This window comes from Parasteatoda tepidariorum, chromosome 2 (assembly GCF_043381705.1).
Source record: "Parasteatoda tepidariorum isolate YZ-2023 chromosome 2, CAS_Ptep_4.0, whole genome shotgun sequence".
Taxonomy (NCBI): domain Eukaryota; kingdom Metazoa; phylum Arthropoda; class Arachnida; order Araneae; family Theridiidae; genus Parasteatoda; species Parasteatoda tepidariorum.
In genome coordinates, this window is record NC_092205.1 from 54,787,696 (window position 1) to 54,806,461 (window position 18,766).

At 29.2% G+C, this 18,766-nt stretch overlaps 1 protein-coding gene across 2 annotated transcripts in view; it reads left to right on the forward strand.

Annotated features, from left to right (window-relative positions):
- The window catches only part of LOC107454802 (sodium-dependent proline transporter-like), a 136,999-nt gene that overhangs the window by 24,229 nt on the left and 94,004 nt on the right, over positions 1–18,766 (forward strand). Inside the window, exons 1-2 of one of the 2 annotated variants that reach the window (XM_043042519.2) lie at positions 3,165–3,645; positions 18,422–18,632. In XM_043042519.2, the coding sequence (XP_042898453.1) occupies positions 3,514–3,645; positions 18,422–18,632 (343 nt within the window). In that variant the 5' untranslated portion in view covers positions 3,165–3,513. Of the gene's footprint in view, positions 1–3,164; positions 3,646–18,421; positions 18,633–18,766 lie in introns of those variants that run through there. The other variant, XM_043042520.2, reaches the window with a different exon arrangement.

The following is an 18,766-nucleotide window of genomic DNA, read 5'->3' on the forward strand; positions in this document are numbered from 1 at the left end:
CCAAATTTTTTATGTGCCTATGTAGTTATAACGTCAAATATATTAGTTTGTATACATTTATAGAAAGTAAATGCCTGATTATATAGCCAATCTGGGAGCCATTTATGATTAAAATCAATCTATAAAAAGGTCAAACTGAAAACCTGTAAATTGCTCTGTTGAAAAAAATCATCAAGTGCTTTGCCTAAATTTAATATGCACAGGCACTTTTTTAAAAAAAAACATTTAGTATTAAAATGTTTCATATTTCTTTACAAAAACAAAAGCCCTATTTTGTAGGCTTTCTACTATGTTTTGATAACATTTCATTATTTTCCTTTTAACTCGAATTTTCAGGATTTCTATCTGGTATCTTTATAGCTGATAATTGATAGCTAACTGGTAACTAACAAATATTTCAAATGTATTGCATGAATCAAATCACAATGTAAGTTTCTAATTATTTCACATCTTATAATACTTGTTTAATCATCCCTTATTAATAACCATAACTGATGCGAGACATAGTTGATGTACTATTTATGTATTAACATATATGAATGTTTTCAAACTAGATTTATTTTGAAATTTGATTTCTACAAATCTGTGTACTGTGTAAATATATGTTTCCAATTTAAAAAAAAAGAATTAAGAAAAATAAATTCATCTCATTTAAAAAAGATCAAAGTTTTCAAATAAATCTGAGAGAGAAAGCAACTACAAGAACCATGCGAGTTTGATTTTAATATTTAACTAAAAAGAAAACATTAAAATAGATATTTAGTTATTCTTTCTATTTTTTAACCAAATTTAAATATTTAATAATTTGCAAACATCTAAAAGTTTTTATTTGCTTCACGATTTCTAAATTCATTTTAATATACTTACTTATGTGTTCCATATAAGTAATACTTTTTCTCACCTAATACTAGTACATAAATTCCTTATCCAAATTTATTACCCTAAAAATATTAACATTAGAATTTCGAAAAATTTTTCTGTTAAAAATATGAGTTTAAACTAATCGTATTATAAATAAGTCAACCATGCCAAAATAAATTTAAAAGGAAAACAATATTACTTTTAAAATTTACTCTAATATCCTAATATCTCGCAAATATAAATAAGTATTTATATTTTCATTTGTGGAATTTTTTCTTTTTTAAGATTTTAGTTATTTGACGCAGATGGGAAAATGGTTTCCCTTTCAAATATTTTTTTCTTCTGCGGCTCTAATTACAAAAAAAAATATTTTTTTATTTTTTAATTATAAAAAATATATAGTTTCTAGAAAAATCTGCAAGTTTATCGGAATTATATTTGTACTAAAATATAAAATCCAAAAATCAGAGTGAAACTTTTTTTCATTCAGTTTCAAAAATGAATTACTGTTTCTCTTAGATCTAGATGACTACAAATAAGTGCAAATTTTGAAAAAAAATATTCTTTGGAAGATTTCACCTTTAATGAAGGAAAAGATACCGAAATTTCATGCTGTATTGATTACCCATAAATTATTAAAATGCTATCTATAGTATTTTTAATTTATTTTGACCTAAATTAGTATACAATCATGAAAAAGGAATGAAAAATAGGTTTAAATAAAAATTTTGCGTCAAGGGTTTTATGTTTAAATATCTGAGATTTAAGAATTCTCATACTTTCTTATTCCCTTTAAAAATATTATGTAGTATGTTCATAAATGTATTGAAATATTGACGTTTGTTTCATTTTCGTCAAAATTTGTCAGGCCCATGGGATTTTTTTAGCTTTCTTTCACTCTAATGAACGTTAAATTAAATATCAGAAACTCTTGCAAATTCTATTTAAAAATGATCACATATAAGTATACAATCAAATTACGTAATTAAATATGAAAGATACAGTAATGTTTAGAAAGCTTCAGTGAGGTCTTTTCAAAGTGCTTCTAAAAGACGTCAATAATCTATTTGTATCTCATCTGAGAGGTGTATTTGTTTTCTTTTCCGCCGAGAGAGCCAGGTTGTAAGAAAACAGTTTTACAGAACGGTTAAACTAATTTCATCTCCTATCAAGAACACGCATTTCCACTACTTTTATATCTTTATGCGCTGTTAAAAAAATTCCTGATCAAATGGCAGTAAAACTGACTGACAATAAAAATTACGAAGTATAAGTTTTTTTTCACCGTGAACTTTTACAGTGAAAATAGATTTCATGGTATTAAGTACTGGTACTTTTTACCATTATTTTGTCAGGGATTTTTTACAGTGTGGAACGTTGTTTATCATACAGGAAGTTTTGATAGTTTTTTTTGTTGTTACATTTTATAATTGTATGTTTCCTTATTGAAATTCATTTTTAATTCCATCGCGCTTATAATTTAGTGAAAATCATCGAACAAAATACATCAATTCGCTTAAAGAAACGTATTATATTTTTATTACAAGTTTTACTTTGGAATTATAATATATTCCAAATCAATAATCTACGGTTTTTATATATTTATTATAAAGTATTAAAACAGAAAATTTATCGATACAAATTAAATGTAATAAATTATAAAATTAAAGGATTACTTTACTTTTCATCCACAAGCAGGCGTGTTCTTAACAGATTTTGACAGTTTAAAGCAATACTATTACTTAAATTAAATTATTTTTAGAAACACTTTTTATTTAATAAATTTTCAATTACGTACGTCTGATTTATGTAATGAAAAGTTTAAAAACTTGTTCATTCAATAAAAACTCAAGTCTATATCATAAAGCGCGTGTATCCTGTAAAACTTCCGCAAGTAAAAGCTTACAAATGAAATTGATTATTTATTTAAAACAATTAAGCCTATATCTTGTGTCCAGGTACTTTAAAAGTATTGTCATTGGTTTGAAAATAAGATTAATAACAACTTTACGAATCATCGGGTAATGTTGAATAATGAAAGTCAATTTAACAATCATGGCAATCATTTCGTCAAAATGGAACTCAACTTTCGTGATATAATTTCCGGCTTCCGTTGTGTCAATTTATTTCAGTCAAAATCACGACAATCCAAAATAAAAAGCATCAAAGAAAAAGAAAAAAGTAACGAAAATCAATATGAAACGGGACCCAACGTTTTCTCCAAATACCTACGTGACGTCATCAAATTCGATCTCTTTCCTGAAGTTTAATTATAAATCGCCCTGTAGATGGCAGGTCAGTCTAGAATTCAACATGTAACACCCCTTCACACCCCCCATTTTCGGGGGAACTCATATTCGCGCTTGCGCACAAAAAGCAAAATACTAGGTATTTCAGGAACTATTACGGAGTAAGATGAAGTGATAAACAAAGCTTAGAGTGTAAATTTTCAGGCTTTTTAGGGCAAAAATAAATCACCAACACGTGTTTATCTTTCCAAGTAAACCTTGTTTTACGATGTAAATGCAAATTTAGGTAAAAATACAAATTTTCAACTATTAACTGAGTATTATTCCGGAGTTTCCAATAACATCAACAAAAGAAGAGAGCAGAGCGCTTTAACTTTTGATTATAAATTTAAAAAGAACTGGTATGAGAAAACAGTTTGATAACCAAAAGCGATTGACGGGACATGATAATGATGGAGTGTTTTTCAGAGACGATAGTAGTTCATGCGGAAGTAGCCGGGAAAATATTCGCCTAGGTCCTTACATTGATTTTGACGTGAGTATTATTCTTCAATTAGACAGTTTTAAATACAAAATTGAGAATCAAGTATTGTAATTAAAAATTTAATTTCTTTTTACTATTTTAAATAAAAATCACATAAGTGTTTGAAAAATTGTATCAAGACAGGAAACACGAAATCAAAACAGAATTTTGTTGTATTTTTTTTCCTTATTTAATTTCAAGTGATGCTATAAATTTCAAGGTTTTTTGCTGAATGAATATTTGAACATATTTTTTCAATTGTTCAACACGAATTTAAACGATATATCTCAAACAATTAAAAGTATTAAAACTAGAAAGATTTATATTTTAGGTATTTCATTTAGTTTTCCTTGACGAATTAGAAATTTTGGTTTTAACTTTAATTTACGCACATTTAAAAAATAATAATAGTATGTGGTTTTAAAAATAGATTTTTTTTTCTCAATCCCTTAATTATAACTGCGAAAAAAATTAAAATCTGGATATTTCTAATAAAAAAATATTTTTTTTATTTAGAAAGTAAATTATTTTTAGTTTATGTTCTAGAGTGAATTAAATATCTAAATTGGAAGAAATTGAATTAAAACATGTTAATTTTAAATTTTAATATTTTGTAATAAAAACTTCGAAGTAAGCTTATAAAACTTTAAAAATATGGTTTATTTATTTATTATTATTATATTTTATTAGCATTTTTAGCATGCTTATTATGTAACGATATTGAGCAAAAAAATTCAAATTATTATGTATAGGACAACTACATCATCATGTAAAGAACAATNATTTATTTATTTATTATTATTATTATTTTTTCGGATTTTGAGAATATTTTTAGCATTTTTAGCATGCTTATTAAGTAAGGATATTGAGCAAAAAAATTCAAATTATTATGTATAGGACAACTACATCATCATGTAAAGAACAATGAAACATAATAATTTTACCCACATATTGTTAGGAAACCTAGTTTCTTATAAATATGAATATTAATTATTTTATATTTATATTTGGTGCAAAGATATTTCAGACTGAAATGCATTTTTATAAGATGTTATTTGAATTAAAAATAGTAATTAAAAAGTTAAATTCCGTGCTAGATATTAGTAATTTTTTATACCAAATAAACTTTCTGTTTTATTGACGTTGCGATAGTAAAATCCGAGGATGCAATCTTACCTAAGCAACAAAAATGTTTTGAAAAATAATTAAAATATTGAATTGAATCTACGACGATACACACTATTACAGAAACAATGGTTAAATAATAAGTTCATTAACTGTTTTTTTACCATATTCAACCAATAAAGTTAAATAACCATAAAAAGATTGTGTTCAAAATGTTAACTGTAAGAAAAATAATTTTTTCACAGTTTTCAACTGAAACGGTTGAACAACCAGAATTTTATCCTCCCCAACTACACCCACTATATAAAGACACTTAGTTTCTTACAGCTGGGTATATACTGTAGCCGAGAGGTTTAATCTGTCAACGTCATGACCGAATGAACGGAAGTTCTAATCCCGGGGTTGACTCCACAATATTTCTTTGATTAATTCTAGACATGAAGATCTTCTATACCTGCCCTCCCCAAAGGATGACTTTGGAGCATTAAAATGTCTTGCAGCCATAGTTAGCAGCACTACAGAACTGTATAACTCAAAAAGTCTAGTATTTCCAGTCTCTCACGATAGATGACGCCACCAGATAAACTGATTATGTCCCATTTTACAGTTCATTTAGCAAGACACAACTCAACCACAATCTAACTACAGTGTCCATTATTTAACGAAAAATATAACTGTTAAAAATGATAACCTGAAGAGTTTATCATTTATTTTATCAGGTGTTAATAAACATGAATTGCGATGGCACTCGATCGAGTCACCCCAGCGACTGTTTTTGGGGTACCGTAATTGAGGTGATTCAAGTCACCATGACTGGCTTGGTGACGACTGGGAGTCACCACCGTTGACGAGATCGTCCCTGAAGTGGGCGGATAGTTGACAGATTTGAATATTCAGCAAGTTTAAAAAAACCTGGCAAGGCACAGGTGATTTTCCTTACTTACAATCATACTATTCGCATCTGGCAATCCAAAGTTTGTTTATTTCCATTGTTTTCTTGCGTCTCTTTAACATGATTTCTTTTTTATTCTAAATTTTGTACATGTTTTTTACGAAAGAAAAGTTTTTAACCTCTGCATCAGAAATGATTATTGAACATTTCAGAAGTGAGTTTTATAAAAATTATTTTCTAAAGTTTTCGGACTTATTGTTGGACGAGGCTCTTGTGAAGTCATATCCAACTGTGAAACGGAACTTCACCGTTTTACCACTTTCTTTTACCATTTAATCACTCAGCACATCACAGTAAAGCAGGCAATGACTGGAATCATTGTGATTTCGCCACTTCGATTGCCCTTATACTTTAGTAAATTTATTTCAAAATCAGTGTTTCTTCCATGATTTTGTTTCCTTATAAAAAAACTGTTATGTTTTAACGCTTGATTGGGTGTCTATGTATTGTATTAGCTCGATTGAATTTTACATTTGTTTGGCGTAAGTTTAATTTAGCTTGATTAGATTTTGCAGATTTTCGCGTCCATGTCAAAACTATTTATTTTGTTAAAGATTTTAAGAAAGATGATTTGTTGCTGGTTTCAGTTCTGGATGATTTGTTGCTGGTTTGTACTGTTGAATCAGCAGAGGGGGCAATTTCGGACTTACAGAATTCAATTCGTAACAGCTATGAATATAAAAAAGATGATACCTACTTCATAGCTGTATTAATTACGACTGTCGCAGAACGGAAACGGAAGAAAGGGGATGAGGAAGAAGAACAGGAATGGAAACAAAAATAAAAAGAAAGATTGAAAAGATTAAGGAAAAATATTGCAGTTAGAAAGAGAAAAACACAAATAATATGAACTGCAGTTTGCGAAAATTCGGGCACAATCTACCGCAGTAAAAGTGAAAATTTACTATTATCTGAAACTATCGGTAAAAGAACATTTCTCAATCAAAACAATTTTCATGAAATAGTAAATACTGGTTGCTCTTTTGGAATCAGTTAGAGCATATTGATAAAGATGGCGACATAGCACTGAAAAACAAGATTCAATATTTGATTCAAGCCCATGTTTCTTGATTTCGTATTCGGGAGATTGTGGAAAGTTTTCCACAAACAAGATCCAATTATACTACGTCAGTGGAAAACTTAAAAGCTAGCTTTGGTAACATATGTGAGCGTCAGAGAATTCCTGAAACTAGTATTTTCCGTGCATAAAAATTAAAAGTTTTCAATGACATCCTTATAGGATAAACTCGAATCCCATATAAGAACTATAAAAATATTTTAAAATAAATGACTGAAAAATTTACCTTGGTCTTATGCCAATGGTAGAATTCTGTTTTATCGAAGATATTTTAAGGGTTTAAAATCCTCTTTCAGTGACAGCTACTTCTGTTGATACCAATGATAGGTTGAACAGCCTAATATGATTCATAAAAGCAGAATATATAGTTTAATAAAACACAGCTCCAGACGTCTGGCAAGTTTTGAAAATGTGCGTCTATTTTTGAACGCTTGAAACATGCCGACTATTATTTCCAACCTCTATATTTTTGAAGAAAAATAAGTATTTTTATTGATTAATATATTACCGCTTCAGTTTCTTGGGGTTATTTACTTAAATATATTCTGCTTCTGAGTTTTGCTTTAATTCCACTGATGAAAACAAAAACATTCTTGAAATTTAAGGAAAAAATTGGATTTAAATGTATTCTATTTTTTGATTTCTATTTTATTTCCACTGATAAAAACAAAAGAATTCTTGAAATTTAAGGAAAAAACTAGATTTAAATATGTTCTATTTATGATTTTTGTTTTATTTCCACTGATGAAAACAAGGAATTCTTGAAATTTAAGGAAAAAACTGGATCACGTCATTTGAATTACTTATCCAATAAAAACTCACGAATTGGGTCTCATTTTAATCTGATTTTTTCATTAACTATAAAAAACGAATTGAAAGGAAATGAAAACTTTTAAAATTGAGAAAAGAAAGAAATTCAACTAATTCATTATTTTTGCCTTACTTAAGACTTACATGAAATGTAGGTAAAAATCATGTTGTGGATCAGTGGGATCTATCAACCCCTGGTGGTAATTTTAATTTACCTGATATTATCTTAGAAAAGTGAGCTTGATCGTCATTTCGATAAGAAATATTAAATAATTTATTTTGTCGAATTATTATGTTGTTACGATGGATAAAATGAGAGTGATAATAAAGGTAAAACATTTACATTTGTATTACATTTTGATATTTTTGAATTATGATTAAAAATTTTAAGAAAAATGCATATAGCTTTGAGAATTTTTACTCTTCCTATCTTGGAATTTAATAGGAACTTGATTTGGGGATTTTAAGTTTATCGGTATTGGTTTCAGGGCTTTGTAAATGTTTTAAACTTTTACTAAAATAGTGATTCACTTACAAAACTGAAAAGAAAGGCCTTCAGAAGTTTTAAGTATTGAATCTATAGAGTAAAAAAAGAGATTGCGGCGTAACATGTTTGAAAAAATAGAAATCAAACTAGAAATTTAATCTTTACTTTATCGTAACAATAATTATTATGTGAGACATACTGTTTAACTCCAGACATTAAGTAAAAATTACTAATATCGCATACAGTATCAATAGTACAATGCAACTGCTCTGAATTTTGTCACTTTATATTTTAAATAATAAAATATGTACTAATCCGTTCGAGAACTACGAAAAAAATCACAAAAATTGGTGTTTAATTAAATCCCTGGTGTATAATTAATTATAACAGTAGGTATGACTGGTATTGTGGTAATAAGTGCTGTGGTAATAGGTTTTTTATGGCTTCCCTGAAAGATAATAATACCCGAAAAATATATTTATTAAAAATCTTTTAACAATACTAGTAGTGTCTAGTACTAGAATTATCTACGCATCGATGGCGGCAGTAATAGTTTGGTGATATTTTGAACAGGACTTTTAAACATTGTTGTACCCATTTCAGTAGCCATTAATTGTCTGAGATTTGAACGCATCAATTTGTTAGTACACCTAATAACATGCAATCAACGCCATTAATGTTTTTTTTTAATTCGTTGTAAGAAACTTTAAATAAACATTCATTTTACAACATTTAAATGATTAGATAAGTTTTAGATAAAACATATATTTTTAAAAAATATGAAATATTTTTTACCTTTTATATATACCTTTTATATATTTTTCTGTTATTTTATTTACTTAGAGGTCAAACAACACTAAAATAACGGAAATAGCGTTTTGATAATAAAGTAAACAATACTATCCTGTTTCGGAGTCATGAAAAATCACAAAATTATTTTTGGTCTCTGTGGTGCCGTGAAGATAGGTACTATTGGTATCGTAGTAAGAGACATTTAATATATTAGCTTATGTACAGTCGCAATTAATTTTTTCGGCTATTCAAAAGGGAATAATACTGAAAAATATATTCATGGAACATTTAAATAGTACCAGTACTGCCTATTACATAAATTAAAATTGCCTAAACATCAATGGCGACTAATAATAGTTAGGCAATTTTTTACAGACCCAATAAACGAAGTAGTAGAAAAATAAAATAGGTTTTCTTTTTAAAAAAAATACTGAAAATGGTAAAAACATTTTCTTCACCGTGAATATTTTCTGCTGCTTCCATTTTATAAATAAAAATATCCCTCATATTTACATTGAAGTCATTCTATGAATATATTTTATTGAATACTCAGTCCTTTTGGGTGAATGAGGGCTGCCCTAAAAATATTATTACCATAGCGCACAACGGAGTAGTTTCCAAATAGATAAATAAAACTGGATTTTTTAAAATAAAAATTAAATTGTTAAAAACATTTTTTTTCCGAAAATATTTTCTTCTATATGTGCTTTTATTTTATTTATGAAAAAAAAGACACTAATTTTATGTTGGAACCATTTCATAAATATTTTGTTTGAATACTTTTCAATATCATAGAGGAAAGGAGGTACCCTAAAAAACTTATTATCGTAATACCAGCAGCATTTTCTGTTGCAGTTAATTAAAGACCACTGCCGTCAAAAATAATATTGTGATTTTTTTACACGTTCAACAAAAACTAAATAGCATTAAAAATAGTATTGGAAAATGAATATCATGAATATCTGGATATATCTGGAATACTGAATACCTGAATACTGAATAATTGAAAACTGAATAGTATTGGAAACTGAATATCTAAGTTTTGAAAAATATTTTTCAAGTAGCTTTAATGCTAAAGATTAATTGAATCTAAGATTTCTGTTCTGAAAAAAGGCTAAGGTATGTTCAGGAAATTTTTCAAGTACATTGACTTTCAAATTCTGTCAATAAAAGTTAAATTATGTAATTTTATTACGAAGCTTATTACTGACACTTCTATAGCTAATTTTTGTATGATCTAAGTCACTAATTTAAAATGATGGCATTAATTCAGAAGGGTTAAGAATGAGGTTTTAAAAATGCCTAACAAATAATGCCGAAACACATAAAATATGCCTATACACATTAAAAAGAATAATTTATAAAAGGATTGATTTTAAGATTTCAATTATTATTTCAATTAATCGATTGAATTAACTTTTCCAGCTTAAATAACACGGAAGCTAAACTCTCACCATCCATGACATTATTAATATACACGTAACTGTGCTAGGGTCAATGTCCCTTATAAATTATATCGATAACTATCCAATCGATTCAAGGTCCACTATATTTTGCTAGCTGAAGATGTGATAGATTACTTTTCGTTACAGAAACGGAAAATATTTACGGATATATTATGTGCAAAGTCATCAAAAATAGCTAAGTAATGGTTAGTCCTGATTATTACGCGGTGATTACGATCAAAAGCATCCTTTTAAGTGCCGAATGCTGAGTACAGTTAATTTCTTTCGTTTTACCTCATTTATAGATAAGAAAAAAATCGGAACTTACGTATTTTTATCCTTTCAACCACTTTCGCCAACATTGCGCCAAAGTCATTTTGGTACATTTCAAATTTATTGTAATATAGTAATTGATTATAGAGAAATTTACAAAATACAAATATTACATGCAAAAAATAAGATAATATTCGGTACTTACGTATTATCTAGTAGACCAATTTCATCAATTTTGATACTAAATTTGGGAATGGTTCAAATTTAAGTATTATCTCAATTTTGAAAAGAAGTAGATTTGTATTTCGTCCATTTTCTTATAATCAATTACTATATAAAAATAAATTTTAACGATACCGAAAGGACTACGGCGCTATGTTGGCTAAAATGGTCGATGGGCTATATACCAAATCTTTTCATCTAATTGTAATTCTTAAGACTTTTGTTTGCGCATTAGTTTTGCGACATTTTTATTTCATGCAAAATTTTCAAGTGGTTTTTCTTAATTTGAACGCAAATATAAATTAATATTATTTTTTGTCTCTCAAAATTTTACTTCTTTTTTGAGAAAGGGTTTTGGAAAAAGGTTTTCTATGCTCTTCTTGCTATCGGCGATTATTTCATCATCTGCCTGGCTATATGTTTCCTCTGGGTGAGAAAAGTCCCTCTATCCTCGCATTCGATATCTTTTGGTTGAGATTGTCAGTGAAACATGGTTTATGAGTCTATCTTTCTCAAAATCCTAAATTTTGTGAGGTGATTTCCTTCCTTCATTTTGTGCTTTGGGGTTGACTAAGACAATCTTAGCATTCAGTTTCTTATCATTTCTGCTTCCTAAATGTTAATTGGATATCGTAATGTCTGGAAGTATGTCCTCAGAAATTCCTTCCATGATTGAACTCTCTTTTTTGAGCGACTGCATTTTCGAACTTGCTTTAGGATGGCTGCTGTCCTTTTTCTCAGAAATGACTTATGGCTATATCGAAGGAATTTCTCTCTTTCTTTCTTCAAGTTCTCTTTCATTCTTTTCCTTCAAATTTTAGTAATTTATATCTTTTTGAGTTATTGTGTTACACGATTGCCACATTCTTAAACATCGCATTACCTTTAATTTTATTAATTTCCTCTTAGGTTATGTTTTCGGCCTCAATTTATTTACTTTTTTAATTCACTTTGATATTGATATTTCTTATTCTTCTACCAAAGACGGACAATTAATATCAAAATATAGTACAGTCGAACTCGTTTATAACGAGCTCGGATTTAACGAGAACTCTGATTTAACGAGGGAAACGAGAATATTTGGTTGGATCAATGTTAAGTCTATGGAACAGAAGTCGCTTTTAACGAGCAAGACCCGGTTTTAGCGAGCAATATTTTTCTGTCTGGCAATCTTTTTTCTCATCTTTCTAGTCTTTCTGTCTTATCTTTTTTTCAAAATGATATGAAATGCGCGAGTTAAAAGTAAGCTGACAAACTATTTTAAATATGTAGATTAATGAGAAAAATAAATGTTTTGGTAAGAATCTTTTCCTTTATTTTTCTTTCCGTTTATATTTCCTTTCCTTTAAGACTGTAGCGCAACTAGAAATTTTTTGCTGGTTTGGGGGGAGGGGTTAGTTGTCACTAAATTAAGATAAATAATTAATTAAATTAATCAATGTAATTAAAGTAAGTAAGTATTAATTAAATTTTAAGTTAACTCAATCATTTGACTTCCCAAGCCTCCCCTCCCCCCTCTTCTGGTTGCACGTCTGCCTTAAGGACCCGTTTATTACGAGCACTCGGATTTAACGAGCACATGTTACGGTCCCTTTGTGCTCGTTATAAACGAGTTCGACTGTACGTACTTAACAATAATACTCTTATTACGTTTTCTGTTGCATCTGATTTTCAAAAGATCTTGGATACTTTTTTTACCACTGATTTCAAATCTGCAATCGGTTTCTCTTTCCAAGCTAAGTTTTTTAAATTATAATTTTCTGCCTGTTATTTGTCGAAATGTCCAAGTTTAAAAATGTTATATATAGCAAGCGGTTGCATAAGTATTAAAACAAACGCCTAGGGGAATTAGTTCACATTATCAGGATTAAAATTGCATGGACACCCATGCCCGGATTTGTCGTCATACGCAGATAGAGGCTCCTCCTTTATTTTGTTTCTTTGTGTGCTTTTCAACATTTTAAAATAGGCTCCTTGAATCGTACGATGACATTTCCAGGCGTGGGTTTTTATGCAGTTTTAATCTTGATAATAGGCACTAACACCATTATAAGTTTGTTGCAACATTTACGAGACCTCCTGTTTTATACAGAGTTTTATAACTTGTGCTTTTCGATAAGAAATATACTTAAAATGTAATTTTTAAGAAACAAATCTGCAGTTTCAGCTTTAGGAGCAAAACCAATTTCAGATTTAAAATTCTCCACGCCCGATTTAGGCTATATTAAGTATTTGCATAAATGAACCAAAAATGTTCCCCAGTGTGATTTATCCTTTTATTCCTTAACTCAAACATAATGCTTTTTTCCGGTCCAGACGACTTATATGACTCCCATTACTATCAAATTAAAAAAACACATGCAGCACCAGTGTAAGAGTAACAAAAATTATTTTATAAGATAGTATTATTTTAATTAAAACTCAGAAAATAAGAGTGCAAAGCATAAATTGCTTGCATAGTTAACGATAGATATTTCTCCTTATTCTTAACTTATGATTCATGATCACACACGTGATTCAATTCCAAAATGAATGAAGGATTTATGAATTATTTATACGAATATAAATGAAATTCATCTGGTTTCAATGTCACGCAATATGCTTAGTCATGGATGAAAAAGTTTTAATGATATGACATGAAAAAAAGTTCGATGTTTTTATTTGTTTGTGACATAATTTTTGAAGAAGGAATATTGAACATCTATTTCTTAAGAACTTATTCAGATTATAAAGGATTTTTAAATTGCTTAAGATATTCAAATTTTTAAAAAACAAAACAAATTATGTCTTTTTTAGTTTCCCTTTGTTTTGCTTTCATTTTATGGGGAATTGTAATTTTAGACTATGTCAACCTTCATCGATCAAAAGGTACCTCAAGATAGAATCAAGTTAACATGTCTTATATACTAGTGAATTGGTATTCAATATTAATAGTGGTAGTTACACCACAATTTAATTGCACCTTTTTATGCAAAATAAATCTCAGTTAGTATTGCAAATTTAAGATTTATTGATGACTTTAATGGATTCAATTTAATTGATACTGCCAGTACTATAGATCCAAACGAATTAACTCTGATAATCAGTTTAATTTCTTTTCCGATTTATTTGATTCATTAATCACATCAAATTCTTCTACAATGTTAATAAAATAAATAATTTCTTCATTCCCAGTCAGCAAATTAGTTGACAGGAATTTTAATGTTTTTATAATTATCTGCACAAATGTAATATCGTCTCAAATTAATTTGATTGAAATAGTGAAATTAGTCCCTCATTATTGGTCAGATCGTTTATTTTAGCGTTACACGATTTTTCTTCATTCTCTAACTTGTAACTTCCATTGTTACGGCACCTCTTCCTTGATCTATCGTCTTATGACTTTACTCCAGGTTGAAGAATTAATATACTTATATAAATAGTAAGGAAACTTAAACGTTGAAGTTTCAGTCTGCTCCCCCTGAAATGTAGTGTGCGTTATAATTGGTCCCATTGTTTATTTCAATCTTAAACAATTTCTCTTCCTTTCAGAATTTGTAATTTTCAGTTGTCTCGGACATTTCAATCTTTACTATTTTTTCTTTTTTCAAAATTTATTCCTCACTTTAAAATTAATTCCAAATTTAATACTTATTGATTTCACTTTAATATTTCTGGCATAAATAGAGGAATTCCATCAGATTAATTTATAATCTAACTCACTTCATGAAGCTGTGATTTTTGAATTTCATTTTAATGATGGGGATTTTCTCACGTTGAATATATACACCGAAGAGCCATTACTTTATGACCACCCTGCTAATAACATGTAGGACCACCTTTCGACCTCAAAACTGCTAGCACCCGCCGTGGCATTGATTCCGCAAGGTGCTGATAGGTAGTCTGAGATATCTGGTACCAAGCGCTCACCAACTGGTCCTGCAACTCCCTCACATTGCTAAGGGCAGCACGAATTTGGTTTTTCAAGTAGGACCAAAAATGCTCTTTTGGATTAAGGTCAGGTGAATTTGGGGGCCAAGACATGATTTGAAAGTCACTGGAATGTTCCTCGACGATTCGACCCTTATGACATGGTGCATTATCCTGTTGGTAAACACCATCCCCCGCAGGAAAAACTGTTGACATGAATGGGTGAACCTGGTCTGCAACTATGTTCAAGTAGCTTACAGACGTCAGGGATTGTTCTATGAGGATTAAGGGTCCAAATGTGCCCCATGAAAACATTGTTCCTGGGCGAGAAACCATGAAAACTTGGGCGAGCCCATTGTTATAGATGGAGGGTGGTCATAATGTAATGGCTCTTCGGTGTATACTTCTACTTCGACTCTTTGTGTTTCGATATTGTGACTTCATCTGACATGTTTCTTTATCGTGCTTTTTTTGAGAAAGAGAGAAAGAATGCGAGGGAGACAGTAGAAGGTTTTGCCTGGTTTTAGTATTCTGCCGGCGGCTGGCAGAAACTGCTCCTTCACTGACTGCTTTGCAATATTCCCCTTGTGAAGCTGTTATGCTTTTCAGCGCATTCTCTCATATCATCAGTTTATTATATTTTTCCTTTGATTACGTCTTAATGTTTCCTTAGATTCTAAATCGCGTATATTATGCTAGTTTACTTTGCTTCTAATATTTTTTTCCAGTTATAATATGCAGCTATTTAGCGCTTTATGTATACTTGGTACATTAAATTGCAATATGTTTATCGATCTATATTGCAATCGCTCTAATGACTCTAACGTTTGATGTTATATATAAATACTATAACTATACAAATGTCGTTAAATTATATTGTGTGTCTTGACACGTGTGCCAAAACACGTGGGGCCGTTGAGACTGAATTGCTGTTCCCCAAACTTAGAAATCAACAGTTATTCATTTGAAATCCAAAAAACTTGAGCTGGGACCTATTTTAACAATTGATAATTAGCTTAGAAAAAAATTTGCTTTATTACAATTTCGTCAACTGAGCAGGCTGAAAAGATTGAAACAAATTTAATTTATTCCATCTAAAATAATACTCTTTACTTTTTTATAGTTTTGTATAAATGCTCACTTTATCTACTAATCATAGTATGAGAAGAAAGAAATTCCCAAGATTTCAAATGCTCAATTTAAATCCAAACAATTTCCTTTCTTTATTTTATGATTTAGAACTTACGCATTGGCGAAAATTATATTTGTTGGCAAGCGGTTCGATACCTTTGGAGTCCGTTTGCGGGTCTTCAATGTTTCTATGCGTCAGATGTAAATATCCACCTCTGTGTGTAAGGTATCAGTCTGTTTACATGACTGTTAAAAAATTTTCAGCTATTAAGAACATTCTTAACATTATAATTAACTCGAAAAAATCTTTCGATAATATAGAGATTTCCTCAAATTTAGATTGCTGTTTATTGGATAAATTGGATTTGTTAAAATTTGGATGTCTCACGATACACAAAAAGCCGATTGGATAATCAAATTTTCCATTTTTTTCACCACCTGTTGGATCTATTAACATTCTTATCTTCCTGATTTTTCAAATTTTCTACAACTTTTGAAAAAAATTATCTTTTAAAGCTGGAGTCAATTTACTGACGTAATCTGATTGAAACTCACATTTTTCATTTACCCCTAAATTAAAAGGCAATTTTATATCTCTTAACGTGAAACCAGTTTCAAAAAATTTGATCTGTTCAAAAAAATTTTAAAAAATTTACAAAGTGTCCTCTCTATTGCTTCTTTGGTATGGACTGTGGAAATATCATGTTTTGGAAAAAAAAAGTCTCATTTAAAGAAATTCTTTAAGCCTTTTTGGACAAATATGGGCATTTTTAGAAAATTTCACCCACATATTTTTACATGAAGCCAGTTTTAAAAAATTCGCTTTTTTCAAAAAATTAAAAAAAAATCACAAAGTGTCTGCTCCTTTGCTTTTTTAATATGGGCTGTGGAAATATCATGTTTTTTTGTAAAAATATGTCTTATTTAAGTCTTGTCTCTCCCTGACTTCAAATTGATAATTCCATTAATGATGTTGCTAAGGGAATTCTCTTCTCAGAATTTAATTTTTGAATGTTTACAACGCGGTTATAATTTTCTAGTTTGTTTGCTGTAATGTTCGTTTGAATAAAATTGTCAGCCTCGTCCCAGATTTTAGTTTTAAAATTGTTAATTTTTCTAACTTCATCCTATCCATTCAATCACACTATCTCTTTTATTTTCTGAATAAATTTGCCTACCACTCATAATTTGCTTACTATTCATAATTAAATCAAACAAATTATTCATAACTAATTTTTTTAAAGCAAATTTATAACAGCAAAAAAATTTTCAATAAAATATATCTAAAGAATTTAAACACACCATTTCCAAAAAAGAATCTAATTGCAAAAAAAAAAAATCTAACTACGTACACAAAATTTCTCCAACACTTTTTTCACTCATATCTAAGAAAAATTAGCAAATTTCCCATTCAAATAGATAAGCAATTACCTTACTAGGCAGTAAGTAAATATTTCTTAACATTTAAGTTCGATTAAAAGATATTTGAAACATTTCGTTAGAGTTTTAACCTACACCACGGGCAGAAACCTTTTGGTCACATACCATTGAAATAAAGATTTAACTTTACTGAATGAAATCTAGATACATTTTCTTTAATTTATTCAGTACAAAATATAGTTCCCTAAAACTTTACAATTATATTCGGGAATACTACTAAAATAAGTAACAAAACAATAAATAAAAAAGGGGGGGGGGACAACACTTTTATCATTTACACATTATTTATTTACACTAAGTAATTTGAATTTTTTTTTTCAAAATTTGAAAACTATAAAGGAGTAGTCAGTTATGAATTGAATTTCGTTATCATGGTGACAAATATCTTTTATTCATAACAATAAAGGCATAGAATAAAGCATAATAAATTAGCGTGCTTTACTTCAATTTGTGATGAACATCGACGATTTAGATCTCTATTTTTCACTTTAAAGGAAGCATCTGATTTTTTTATACCACTCTTGTGCCAATCCAAAAGAATTTCTTATGTTACCCTTGTTACTTTTTTTATATAGTTTCACGTATTTTTTTTCTTAATTTCTATTTTAAATTTATTGTATTACATTTCTTTGTCGCCTGGACAGGATTTTCCTCTTCGCGACGAATATATATTCTTTGAATTTATGTGTTTGGTTTTGTTCCCAATAAAGTTTTTCGTTTGTTTGCAAAAAAAACAAAAAAAAAAAAAAAAAAAANAAAAAAAAAAAAAAAAAAAAAAAAAAAAAAAAAAAAAAAAAAAAAAAAAAAAAAACATATCAGTTATTTACACTAAGTAGTTCGAATAGTCATTTACACCAGTAATTCGAATTATTTTTATTGTAAAATTTAGAAACAATCAAGGCATAGTCAGTTATGAATTAAATTTCGTTCTCTTGGTAACAAAACTCCTTCTCTCATAACACTAAGAATTAAAAAAAAAGTATAAGTAATATAATACTATATATATCAATCCATATATATTTTACTTCATTAATTAGAAATGAATTAACTCGTACATTTTCTTCCCACGTATCTGATATAGCGTTTGCTAAATTGGCTATCTAATTGCTAATGTCTTTTTGCAGAATGAATTGGAGAGCAACTTCTCTCGAGTCAGCAGTCAAGTGCCCCTGTCCCCCCAGGGGGATGATGATAGGAGTTATCAGTATTCTGAAGCAGAAGTGGAGAGAGGGACATGGACGGGGAAGTTCGATTTCCTCCTCTCCCTCCTCGGTTATTCAGTGGGACTGGGGAATGTCTGGAGATTTCCATATCTCTGCTACAGCAACGGCGGAGGTAAGTAGGAATTCAATTTGGAGACAATCCCCTTTAGTGAAAAATGTATTTATATCATACTTAGTTTTTATTTTGTCGAATATATCTTGTTTTGTTATAAAAATGCATATGGAGGCAATTTCATACAACCATAC